Consider the following 14115-nt stretch of genomic DNA (forward strand, 5'->3'; position numbering starts at 1 on the left):
AGTAAACATTCCGGAAGTCATTGTTGAGGCCCAAGAACCATTGTGGCCCGACAATTTCGGGCATTTAACCTTTTTTGACGAACTTTTACTGTAGCCTATCTTTTAAGTCGGGTTCTGTTTCGTTTACGAGTATATCTAAAATTTGGTAACGATCGATTTAAAATTGTGGATTTGTAAAGAGAACATATACATAGACAGACGCACAGAAAATCAATTATATATATATGTAGATATAGCTGAAATAGTCAAAACTAGTTCTGGATTATTGAAGACGTTTTGCGGTAATCTTAAATTTTTCCTTCGTTGTTTCCTTGATGCATCACATCTTGAGAATTTTTCCGAATATAAGTTTTTGATGTACTTTATTTGCTGTTTCCCTAATGAATCAGTTATTTTCCTTCTTTATGAAAAAGGTGAAATTAGCTGCTAATATCTACTACTCCGCTGACCCCAGCGACTTTTCTTCAACATGCCGTAGCTGAAACTTGCCTACACAAAGGCGGAATATATTTGAAGTTAAGAAAATTTCTTTAATTATGACAGATTATTTTGAGCTTTAACACCGAAAAATGAAAAACATGCCTCAGATTTCTTTTGTCTTTTTTAGTTTCAAACTCAATATGCTTCACTCTGAAAAAAATTTAGATAGCAGAAAATGAGAACGTTTGTTAAAGCCTATCTAAATTTTTTTCAGAGTGAAGCATATTGAGTTTGAAACTAAAAAAGACAAAAAAAAAAAATCTGAGGCATGTTTTTCATTTATCGGTGTTAAAGCTCAAAATAATCTGCCATAATTAAAGAAATTTTCTTAACTTCAAATCTATTCCGCCTTTGTGTAGGCAAGTTTCAGCTACGGCATGTTGAAGAAAAGTCGCTGGGGTCAGCGGAGTAGTAGATATTAGCAGCTAATTTCACCTTTTTCATAAACTAAACATGATAAAGTACACTGCTGGTCACCCAAATTGCAACACCAAGAAAGACAAGAGATATCGCAACAATATTTATTTTGTAGATAACATGTTGACCAAGCATCAAATTATTAAATTTATAGACTTCTGTGAAGTGTGGTTCCTGCCAAAATCAGTAGCCAGAGTAGCCGCCATTGTTGGAGATCACTGCTGCTACACGCCTCGGCATTGATTCAAAGAGACTTTGGATGTGTTCTTGGGGTACAGCAGACCAAGCAGCTTCCACGCGTTGCCAAAGTTGACCTGGTGTGGCAGCTGGGGATGGGTAGACGAAGCAATGGACGTCTTGCGGACAGACCACTCTGCTGTAAACGGCGTCGAATGGTACGCGCAGACACTGGATGATGCGGTACAGACTGAATGTGCTGTGCTATGGTTCGTGATGTGGCTGAGCGATCCGTCACTGCCATACGCACAATACGCCTGTCATCACGTGAAGTGGTGCACTGAGGTGGATGCGATCGAACACGTCGGTCCGTCGTACCCTCCTGCATCCAACGATCACATATCCGCATTACAGTTGTTTGGTTTCGTCCAACACGACTACCGATTTCCCTGAAAGATAATCCACAATCTCGGTAGGCCACTATCCTTCCTCTGTCGAACTCGGATACTTGATCAAAAGATGATCGCTGTTTTCTACGAGGCATAATTGATCGTTTTTTTGAAAAAACCACAAGAAAAACACAATTGCCGTACTTCAAATCGTCGAAATCTCCAAGCCTTAAATAGCGCTTTGAAGTGGCGCCACAGGCGCGCGTTATGTGCGTCTGCGCTGAAATTCTAATCATTTGCATATCTCACCTCCGCTAATGCATGTTGTAAATTTCATATTATTTGCATGCTTCCTTCAGGGTGTTGCATTTACGGTGGCCAGCAGTGTATGTTGAGAAATGAATTTCAGGAGGTCACATCAGGTAATTTTTTTCTACCGCCACTCACAAAAATGAACTTCTTAAAAAATAACTTGGTATTAACAATAATTTATTTTTTAATAAAAATAACAAACGAAATTCAAAATGCATTTCTAAATTGCTAACACAATTGGAAAAATAACTGCCTAAAATTCCCTAGAGAGCTACGAAATTTCTGAACGAGAGCGGCTTTGTAAAAGATTTAGATTGGTGTGCGGTATACTGCTACTTGAATCACCACATTGGAGCTCCTTCATTGGAGGTGATGAACGAAAAAAAATATAGGTCAAAAAGCCGGGGTTTATTCACTCTTCATCTGTGAAAAAAATCAGGGTCGAACGGCAAAACTTTTTTTGGGGTTTTGGCCACGGTTTTTGCAAAATGCACCACTATGCGGCGTATAAATGTGAAAGTCCCATAAAGGAGATATTCAAGAAGGCATGTATTTGGTTCGAACAATCCACGGTTCTCTTACGAGTTGAATGATGCCACTATCCTGGATGCAACTACGGTCACCGATTTGGGAATTCTCATTGACGATTGTCTTAGGTTTTTTGAACGTTGTTCAGCGGTGTTCAAAAAAGCGAATAGAATGTTTGGTCTCATTTTCAAAAAGGTCTCTTCGCGTTCTCCTAAAGTAATTCTTCCGCTTTTTCGAGGCTTAGTTCGTCCGGGACTGGAGTATGCAGTAAGGTTTTGGAGACAATACCTATACAGAGGGACATAGACTTGGTTGAAAGGGTGCAGCGAAGAGCTACGCGTGTCCTTATTGGCACACGGGGCTTGAGTTATGAATTGGCTTGAGTCTCAGGGAATGTTCTCTCCAATAGGGGTTGTTAATAAATGGGAATAGCTTACCCCGGAGGTAGTAAATTCTAGCACAATTGACACGTTTAAAAAGAAATACGATAAAATGTTGGGGTAAATCGAGAAGCTATCCATACTTAGAATTAGACAACCATAAGTATTCTTTATGGGCATTGTATAATATTTTATCATGTATATATATTGTTTGTTATTGCATTTTTAATTGGGTTGCTGTATTTTTGAAATATGACATCCATATTTGTTGTGGGCATCTTTTTCTCAACCACCCCTTTGGGCATTCTGCCTGTTGTGGCGTTGTATTTGAATGGTATCCACTGTATTCCTAGTTCCACCTATATTGGTGATATGGGGAAAGTTTTAATACATGAAGGAAGAAAGGAAATATAATCAAAAGATTAGATGTATTCTCACCAAGGTATCACAAAAAGAAAAGATTTGTCCAAGTAAAGCAGTGGTTCCCAACCGGGGGTGAGAGATGGGAAAAAATATTGTAACATGTTGACTGGTTCAGGAAAATGATAAAAATTGAATTTTTCAATTCCTAAAAAAATATAAATCATTCCAATATATTAACATCTTTCTGATTTCAGCTCGCAAAAATGTGTCATACGAATTTTTCGTTGTAAAAGTTTCTTTTTCGGTCAGCAATCATGTTAGTTTTCCCATTTCCGTTGAGAAAAATACCATTATTTACCTCAGCTATTTCGTGCTTTGTTTACATTAGTACCTCGTGTTATTAGCATGTTGCGCTTAGATTTGATACTGTCGTGAACACACGTGACTCAAAAAAAAAAAAAAAAATTCAGTCAAGTGTCAAAGAAACATTAATTTATAGTTGTTGCGGCTGGAATCAATAAGTAAAGAACCGTTCAATGAAGTTTTTCTTTACATCCCAAAAAAAAGTTAAGAAATAGTAATTTTTTTCAGTCTCGTTTTTGAATTTTCAAAAAAATGAAGCAAAAATTAAATATTAGCCGTTGTCGAAAAGACAGTAAAAAATAAGTAAAAGAATTCATAGAAATTAATTATTGGATAACTAATGTAATCAATTACAGAAAAAAATCCGAATTTTCTAACTAATAAAAAACGAATTATACAAGGGGGTGCGTGAAGGAAAGAGGTTGGGAACCACTTGAGAGTAAAGAATGGAAAAGGATTTGGTCGCTCAGAGCACGACGATATTCATCTTGGTCGCACAGAGCACGACACCGTGATATTATCTGAAAAAAACAAGCGAAAACAAAGGCATGTTGACGAAATGACGGCGACAAAGCGAACTCTAAAAAGTAAGTAACTTTTATTTTCAAGAATTTAATTGTTAAAAATGATACATATTGAGATAACCAAATTTAGGGGCATGTTGATAATAATTTTTGTAGAAGTCATTTTTAAACGCAGCTCTTTGAATTGTATGAAGGTCCACGTATGTGTAACTTCATCGTTGAGCGGTTACATGAAAGTATCTCGTGTCAGATTTTTTGTACTTCTGAACTATTTTGAGGGAAAACATTGTTTTATCGGAGATACATATGAATGACGAAAGGGCTTATGTTGGTGAAAATTATTTTATTTATTTATTTATTTATTTATTTATTTAATACCACGCTACAGAAAACAATCCAATTACAGCAAGGTGTGACCGAAACATTGTAAATATAATAAAATCAAACAGAATAGAATGCAATACACAGATATGAAACATATAAAAAAAAACACAAACACTAGTCAATACCAAATAAGTAAAATAAAGGTCTGTATAAAATCACCGGATCAATTAAAAATGAAAATAAATAAAAACACACGAGACGATAAAAAAAAATGAAAAATGAATAAACAAAGAAAAAGTAAATATTTAACAGTCAAATACAAGAAATCACTATTTAAATATATAAAAAAAAAAAAAAAAAATCGCTGATCAATCGGAGAGAAGAAGCTCTTTGAATTTTCCAATAGGAGTCGCAAATATATCAAATTCATCAGGTAAGCTATTATACAAAATACAAAATCTGTTAATAGCACAAGACATACCAATCAATGTCCTAAAGTGAGCTACATAGAATAATTTATTTGACCTTGTGTTGTACCGTGTGACGAAGAATCCAATTTTTGATAACAGAAAAGAACAATCGATATTACCATTAACCAACTTCCAGAAAAATTTCAAAAGTATGAAATTTCTTCTCTTTTGGAGACTGGTAATTAAAAAAATTTGTCGGAGAAAAGTTGTCGAAATTGTAATGTCATATGCTCTAAATTTCTTAAAATACAAATATCGCATAAATGAGTTTTGTATAATTTCAATATCATCAATAGCATTACTGTAATGAGGATTCCAAACAACAGATGCATATTCAAGTTTAGATCGTATTATAGAATTGAAAAGAACAATCATTGTATCCAAATTGGTGAAATCTTTAGTTATTCTTTTAAGGCAACCGAGTTTGCGATACGAATTACTACAAATATCGTTAATATGGTCACGAAAGGAAAAATCAGACGTGTAAATTACACCCAAGTCGGTAGCAGAATATCTTCTCTGTAAAATATCAGTTCCAATATAATAAGAGTATGTGATAGGATTTTTCCTACGGGTATAAGACATAACAAAGCATTTGTTAATATTCAAGTGTAGATGATTTTCGATACACCAGAGGTAAATGTGGGTTAATTTATCTTGAACAATAGAACAAGATTCAAAATTTACAATAGAGTCAAATATTTTAAAATCATCAGCAAATAATAAGCAATTATGAAAAGCAGCGGCAAGGTCATTAATCCAACATCTGGCAAGGCCAGATGTTGCACAAAATCCATCACTAAGAGACGAGCCAAAAGATACAAAAATCAATCTGTTTTTTAGATACGAAGCAAAAAATTTACATGTATCATCGCAGAAACCAATTTTTTTAATTTGTACATCAATATAGAGTGGTTAACACAATCAAATGCTTTAGCGAAATCTGTGTAAATTACATCGAGCTGGATTTTATTAGCTATGGCTTCAACAATATGAGTATTGAGGGAAAGAAGATTGGTAACCGTAGATCTATTTCTAACAAAACCATGCTGATTTGGGGAGATACAGGTGTTAATTTGCGCATAGATTTTATCATATAAAATAGACTCAAATATTTTAGCGAAAGGTGACAGAATGGCCACACCTCTATAATTTTCAATTTTATGTCTATCCCCTTTTTTAAGAATTGGAACGATTCTTGCTTTCTTCCATTCATCCGGAAAGATCCCATTTTTAACAGACATATTAAAAATTAATAAAAGTGGATACAGCAAATGCTCAGCACACGCCTTGACAAAATATGGAGGTATACCATCAATACTTCTGGAGCCACTCCCCTTCAATCTTTTTATACTACATTTGATGTCATTTACGGAGATATAAGGAATATTGACAACATCAGAAGAAACAGGAAAGTTGTTGTTTGAAGCAGAATAATGATTGTGATCATTCCCAGAAGTTGTGAAATTCGATACAAAAAACTTGGCGAAACCATCAGCAATCAAGGCGTCTGTTAATAGAACATTGTTTTCGAAATACATATACTTAGGTGCATTCTTGTTTTTATTGTTACAGTAAGACCAGAATTGTTTTGGGTTGAGTCTGAGAGTTGCTTCAATATTATCAATATATTTTTTATGAGCTTGTGTTATATAGAGTTTAACCTTAGCTCTATAACATTTGTATTGTACTAGGTCAGATATAGTATTAGTCATCAAATACCTTTTACGAAATTTCTCCTTACATTTGATATTGTAAATAATATTCCTATCGAACCAGGGAGGATATTTTCGAGTAAAATTCTTTCTTAATGGTACACACATATCAAAAATTGTAAAAATGTAGAAGTAAAACATATGAACAGCCTCATTGACATTAGTGCACAAATGTAAAAAATTCCAATCAAAGTGACAAAAAAAATTATACAAGGAATGAAAGTCAGCTTTTTTAAAATCATAATTAAAATCCTTAACCCGTTTGGTAGGATGACGCTCAACAGAAAGTTTATCTAAAGATATCAATAATGCTGGATGGTGGGTATCTTCTTTTATCAGAGGAAATTCCTCCCGGTTGACCGACACAGAAAAATAGGGAATAGATATCAGAACAAGATCCAATATTCTTCCAAACGAGTTAGTGATAAAATTACATTGAATTAAGGAATATTGTTGCATGAAGTTGAAAAGACTAGAAACATATCTCGATAGACCATCATGCAAGTCATCGAAACTAATACTCCAATTAATTCCAGGAATGTTAAAATCCCCAATTATAATTAAATTGTGCTTATCATCATTGTAAAATCTATCGAAGATATTATACAATTCACAATAATACTGAAAGCCACAAGTTGGTGAAAAATAAACACAACACAAATATAAGATTCTGCCACCATTGCAAAATATCTTAACACAAGTTATCTCCAAGTTACAATCAAGAGCAATAAAACTAACTTTAAATTTATATTTTGCTGCGATAAGAACACCACCTCCTCTCGAAGAATTTAGATTACTGCAAGATCGGTCACAGCGAAATACACAGTATCTATCATCAAACATTTCACTATCACATATATCTGATATAAGCCAAGTTTCCATAAGCCAATTATATTACAAGGTTGGGGTTTCGGACAGGACATGCAGCATAAACTGTCCGAAACCTCCAAGTTCCAAAACGTTATGTGGAAACATAACGATTTTTTTTTTCATAATACCAGCATGTTAAAAAAAATACTAGCAGAATATAAAACCAACTAAATCAAAAATCTTTCAAAAGGTGTCATTTGACTTTTATGTTAATTGTTTCACCAAATTTTCATGGTTTTAAGCTGGAATTCTGATAGTAAGTTAATATCACTCGTATAACTGTTTAAACATGGTTTTCAATTTTTTTAGTTGTAAAAATGTCATTTTTCTACTTCACATCTTATTTTTCATGCATGATTATGGAAGCAGGTAATTTATTTAAGATAGTGCTTGTCCAAAACCCTGCCGAATCTGTCAGAACACTTTTCTTTAGAAAATGCATTATATTGAAGATACCGAATGTGCATAATCAGTTATAATGATTGCATTATTGTGAAACTCAACATAAATATTATTTTTATTAGGTAACATTATAATGATGTAAATAAATATCAACCGTATAATGTTTATTTAATGCAAATTGTTCTATTTTTGACTTTTTATTTCACATTCTATTCAACTTTCTATTTTACATTCGAAATTTTGAATGTAAACAATTAATTTTCAATGAAGGAAAATAACTGAGCAAAATGAGGCCACCACTATGTAGCACCTACAAATGACTACTACTACTACTTGTACGTAAATGCACGTCGTACACATTCTTCTACGGACTTTCTAATAAATTGGCACATGCCGAAATGTGTGTTCTGAGTGTATGTGTGGCCCTAACGTATTTATGTTGTCGAGTTGTGCTTGTTCCGTGGTCATGCTGCCATCTGTCTTCCATTTTCTGAGGTAAAGATGGAAATGCTTGAATTTTCATGTTATGTTAGTATCATGTTTTAGGTCTGCCTGCTCTCTGCGGGGAGATTTTTTTTCAAATGGGAGACCGGTTTGCATTTGCTCCTCGAAGCTGGAAAATCGCAGAAAACCAACTTCAGCCGACCACTACCGTGCCGTCAACGGGATTCGAACCTGTATCCCCAGGATGAGAGTCCAGCACGATGCCCACACGACCGCACAGCGGTTCCTACACATGACTAACAGAACACAATTTCACAAACACTGATTACACCTATATGATGATAAAAGACTTCAAGACCTAAAATAGGTTAAATTAGGTTAAAATAGGTTAAATAGGGCAGTAGGTTGTTGCTCTTATGTGTGAGACTAGAAGCTAATATTTAACTGAATGAATTCAAGCTATATATATAATCCTACCACATGGTGGACAGCAGTCAGGAAAACACTGGAAGAAAAAGGCTTATCAAAAGATTGTCTTTAACACATTGTTTTTATTTTTATTTTCGTGCCCTGCAAGTTATTCATCAATTGAAAGAATATTTTCAAATTTTTTAATCTTAGAAATCACCAGAGTATAGATAGGGTAGCTAAATCAGTCATGTGTAATCAAATGTTAAGAGGCGCATCATAGCTTGATTATTAGTGTTTGGCTATTACAAGTTTAATTTCATTCTGTATAGTCATATCTATTGCATCTTTCTAATTTTCATGTGACAAATTTTTATCCAATTCTTAAACCTTTCATGTTTCAATAAATCTAATATTTGACCCCAAGACAGTTCAGTTTTTAAGTGCAAGATAAGGGGATATCAGTCATATAACCCTTTACATATACTGTTTTGAATTTCAAAATTTCATTATATCTAATGTAATTAATAATGTAATATAACTTATATAGTATTTAAAGTTCATTATTCGATTATAGAAGTTACCTCTTCATCAAATATTAAAATTTTTCACTTATAGTTCTTTCTGATGTTATTACAATGCTTTTTCAAATAAAAATTCATATACATTGTGCACTTTATTAGTTACTCGAAAAATCATATGCATATATTTTATTTATTTAGATTTTCCGAGTTCTGATGAAATAGAAGCTGTTCTGCAACACAGTGATCATTCAGATGTTTCTGACGACAATGACTGGCCTACGGTTCTTAGAAATATGACTCTATAAAGAATGTGGTTTAGATGATGAAACTACAGTTGCTGATAAGAGCAGCATAAATAAAAAAAACCAAGAAACTCACATTGAAAAAAAAGCCTATAATACTTCCATGGAAGGAATAGACCTATGCGATAGATACTTGGCATATTACCGGTATGTGCTAAGAATGAACAAATGACTTACTAGAGTTTTCACTCATTTTGTCGATTTCGTTATTTCGAATGGTTGAGTGATGTATGTTAAGTATCACATAAAAAAAGTGCCTATATTGGTCTTAAATTGAATATAGAATGGTTGTTGCATCAGCACTTTGCAAATATGAAGAAAGATGTTCTGAAGATGAAGAACCTGAGCAGAAGCAGCAAAAAGTTCTTCCCCAACCCATGAATGGTGTTCGCCTGGATGGAGTGAATCACTTTTTCCGATACATGGACGATGAAAATGTACCGAAATGCAGATAACCACGATGGAAATCAAGAAGCGGTGTACAAAATGTCAGATGTATTTATGTGCTTTGGAAAACAATTGTTTCGAAAATTATACCATTTGATGTATTATATAGTATATACAAAATTTTCCATTTAATAATTAGCACTGTGTAATAAAACTAACACGTCAGTTCCTGATGCCTGTTATGAGTTAATGTCATATAATTTTGGGTTTTAAATTTGTAAATAATAAATAAATATATATACACACACACATCTAACTATACATTTCGCTATGGTTAAAATATTAAGTGTTTCTATTCATTTGATTCTGAGATACACATATGGGTACCTAAAATTCCTAGCCCCCTCCGAATACTTACGGAAAAACTTTCTTTTCTATTAGTCTACCAACACTAAAGAAACAAAATCGGTAAATATTTTTATCTGTCTTTGAAGCTTCGGGTGTGAAGAGGTTATAGCTATATGAGCTTATGCATTTGAGAATTACAGTCTACATTAAAGTCACCAACTACGTAACACAATAGGTGCACCCGAATCCACCACACTGTTGCTACTTTTAATACAAGCTAGGCTTATGGCTGGAATCACATAATAAAAGTTTGATAAAAGATCTTTCGCAAAACTTGAAAACACAACCAATAAGGGGGGTCATTCAAGATTACGTCATCGATGGGGAGGGCTTGAGTTTGCTGAAAAGGGGGGAGGAGTTGAATGATGCTCACGTCATCAACCACCCTTTATAAAAATATGAAATACTGAATTCTTAATAGCATCTTACTCGATGCGCAAAAAAAACGAGAAAAACGTTTCGATAGTTTATGGGCACCTGAACTAACTTTCTTCCTATTCATAAGTCCTCTACAGAGCCACTTAAATGATCTCTAAATGTTCGGCGGATCCTTCAAGTGATTTGGAAATGTGTCTGGGCCGCTTAAGTGCTCTGGAACTGTACCGCGGGTCACTCAAGTGATCTGTAAATGTGCCGCTCAGTTCATTTTTACAAGATTAGGTTTGAGGTGACGGGTCACACCAGATAACCCCGAGTGCCAAATGTGGCCCTTTAGCATATGGGCCTTTCGCATATATACGGCTTAGAGGATGGGTATAGTGGTAGAAATTTTGAGTTCTTAGCCTTCAAATATGTGAAAGATCTTTTACCAAACTTTTATAGTGTAACCCAGGCCTTTGTGCTATTTTACAGTTTTTAGCTGGATAGAATTATATTCAGAAAGATCCGAAAAATACACGTGGCACTATAATTTTCAAAGACGTCTTATATTGAATCGGCAACTTTCGCTGGAGAAAACTAATTATTTTTACAGATCAATGCATTAATTATGTTAACCACCGTGTTATTGTACAGGGTGATTCAGAAAAGATAGGAAATTTTTTTTAAGAGGTGAGAATACACACCAATACATACAATTTTCTTCAAAGAATGCATGGTCTAACATGAAACGCAAACGCGCTAGCGTTGCGTTCGGGATTCCTGTTGAAATTTATCGGGAGAAAAAGAGCACCATGCATGCAAATGTAACCTGGAGAAGAAGAAACCGTATGCAAATCTGCGTCACAGTGAATAAAAGGATTTTTTTCATTGATGAAAATTGTTTAAGAGGTGATAGAGTATACACAAAAACAAAGTTTTTCCCATCTTTTCTGAATCACCCTGTATAACCTCACATATTTAAGATTTTAATATTGATAAGTAACTAAATCTTTTATATGAATACCTTATTTTAACTACTTTATTACTTTTATTTTTATTCAACTGCTCATATATTTACGAAAACTGAAACCGGAAAATTTCCAGGTCCCGAACGTAATCCCTAATTTTCCCTACTTTCCCACAATTGGTAATTCATGAATTTTTGTATCAATTTATAAGCATGTTGATTGAAAGAAAATTTTTCTCTCTCTGCGTGCGTTCAAAATGAGTCATTCATGATATGATATTTCATCTTCAGGCTAACGGTTCAGAAGAATCGACTATTTACAAGAAAGTAGCCGTAGTGGAGAATTTTTTTGACATTATCTATGGAGTACATGTCGAAATGGACGGAAGAGGCGGCAAACATGCTGGTCAGAAAAGAACTTACAAAGCTGTGAGTTACTACACTCATTCATTTTTTTATTTAGTTAATTCCAATTGAGTCTTTGGAGTAGTTTTCTTTAACAATTCTGAAAAAAAGTAATTCATGCCATAAATTAATAATATATTATGTATTGCAAGCATATGGTGAGCAACAGTGCTGCTCACTATATCGTCGACATCTTTCCGCATTGTCACGGCATTTTCAACTGGAATTTTTTGTTTAAGTTGCCCAATAGACTTGTAAATTTTTTTTTTTTTCGTAATTTGATTGTTATTTGCTGCCCATGTCACTTAAAACTGATTGCATTTAAATGCTCATATCTCATCTAATATCAAATTGTTTTATTTTAAATTACATTATAATAAGTCCCATGTATGTTTTCAACTTTTCTGAGAGTTTAGTAAAATTCGGTTGAAAAATTCGCATGTTATAATCAAAAAACATGCGATGAAATGTAAAATTTTCAGAAAAAACATTTATATAGATCATAGTGAATATACATGCTATTTTCAGAAAAATGCCTATTAATATTACAAAAAGCAAGTAAAATATTTTGTGAAAGTTACAAAGTATTTTCAGCTTTTTGTGATCAGGGTTGATCAAAAACATATTTTGGTATTTAATTATTTTGGTCCCTTAAAAGCACTCGTGACTGAATTTTCACTGGAAAGTATTAAAGTTAATGCATAGTGTTTACATGTCAAAAACTTGAGAACAATATTCAATCAAGTACTTTTCTAGAAGGTCGAAAAAAATGTTTACTCTCTAAAGTGAGACTGATTATTGGCTGTAAGTATAGTGCAGTTGTCGGGAACACCTCAAGAGAGTAAATATATCAGCCTAGAGAGAAGAAAAAACAACAAACAGAAATTACACTCCTGGCCTCCGCAGACCTTCATAACCTTACTGGCACTCGAGAATTTGCGAGAACCATTTCTCGACGATTACATAATAGTGACTTATTTGCAAGGAAGTATCTAAAATACTATCCGTTACGAGCACATTACCGCCGAAAATGTTGGTGTAATGAGCATATTCGTTGAGAACAGCAACAGTAGTCCAGAGTCACGTTCTCTGACGAATCACGCTTCAGCATTTACAGTGATTCCGGACACCAGCTACAATGGAGAGAGTAGGAAACTTATCACCAACAGCAGAATATCCAAGAAATTGATCGCTGTGGCCAAGGAATAATGGTGTGTACGGATATCATGCACAATGACAGAACTCCGCCTCGTATCTTTGATGGCGGTATCGTAAAATCACAGCGGTATTGCACCTAAATTCTCCTGGGTAATACCCGTGTTTTCCGAGGTGCAGTTGGTCCAGACTTTCTGTTCATGGATGACAATACCCGTTCGTATAGGACAAATGAAGTGTCTGACGCTAGCAAGTGAAGATAGTGAGCGCATGCCATGGCCTCCATATTCGCTGGACCTAAATTCCATTGAGCACGCTTGGGATGCACTCTGCAGACGCATTGCTGAAAGACACAACCCTCCTCGAACTATACATGAACTCAAACCGCCTTTTTGAAGGATGAATGGGATAAAACCCTCAAGCTCTCCTCAAAAATTTAGTGGACAACATGCACAACAGATGCCAAATGTGCATCAGTGTCCGAGGAGGTCACACTTCATATTGAAGAACTCAAATGTCTTTATTTCCAGCAGAACGAACACTTTTCGGAACTGTTTACAATTGCTGTAAGGAGAATCTTTGTTTTCTTTCGCTTGCACTTTTTCTGCCATGTGACGATATCTGTTTCATTTTGCATTATAAAAATACTTCAGGATGTCTATTAAAAATGTGCCAGTTTCATTTCTTTGAAGGGTGTCTGCCATTATGTATGACGAAAAATAACATTGTTCCTTAGCAATTGTCAAGCAGTGTAGAGAGAGATTGCGTTTTGGGTAAAAGGATAACTAAGAACCCCCCCCCCCTCCACACGAACGTATATATACCCAAAAATGGGGTTAAAGGGGCCGTTCAACTATCACGTCAACAGATTTTTAACCTCTATCCCCTCCCCCCACTTGTTAGCAGAATTTCGTTAGCTCTGTTCCCTACCTCTTAACGCATATTGTGATCAGAGACGCACGCGGAGAGGGTCATGGTGAAGGGCTCGTACAACCCCCCCCCCCTCCCAGACAATCAAAAATGTATTTTTTCGCTGCAAAA

General features: G+C 34.7%; 1 protein-coding gene across 1 annotated transcript in view; it reads left to right on the forward strand.

The window, feature by feature from the left end:
- LOC149080371 (nucleolar protein 4) overlaps positions 1–14115 on the forward strand; it is a 632135-nt gene that overhangs the window by 74478 nt on the left and 543542 nt on the right. The window contains exon 2 of the mRNA XM_089239501.1: positions 11806–11943. Within this exon, the coding sequence (XP_089095627.1) occupies positions 11806–11943 (138 nt within the window). The remainder of the gene's footprint in view (positions 1–11805; positions 11944–14115) is intronic.

This window comes from Pholcus phalangioides, unplaced genomic scaffold, assembly GCF_987345545.1.
Source record: "Pholcus phalangioides strain wild (caught in Gottingen) unplaced genomic scaffold, Ppha-v1.0 ptg000011l_1, whole genome shotgun sequence".
NCBI classification, from domain to species: Eukaryota; Metazoa; Arthropoda; class Arachnida; order Araneae; family Pholcidae; genus Pholcus; species Pholcus phalangioides.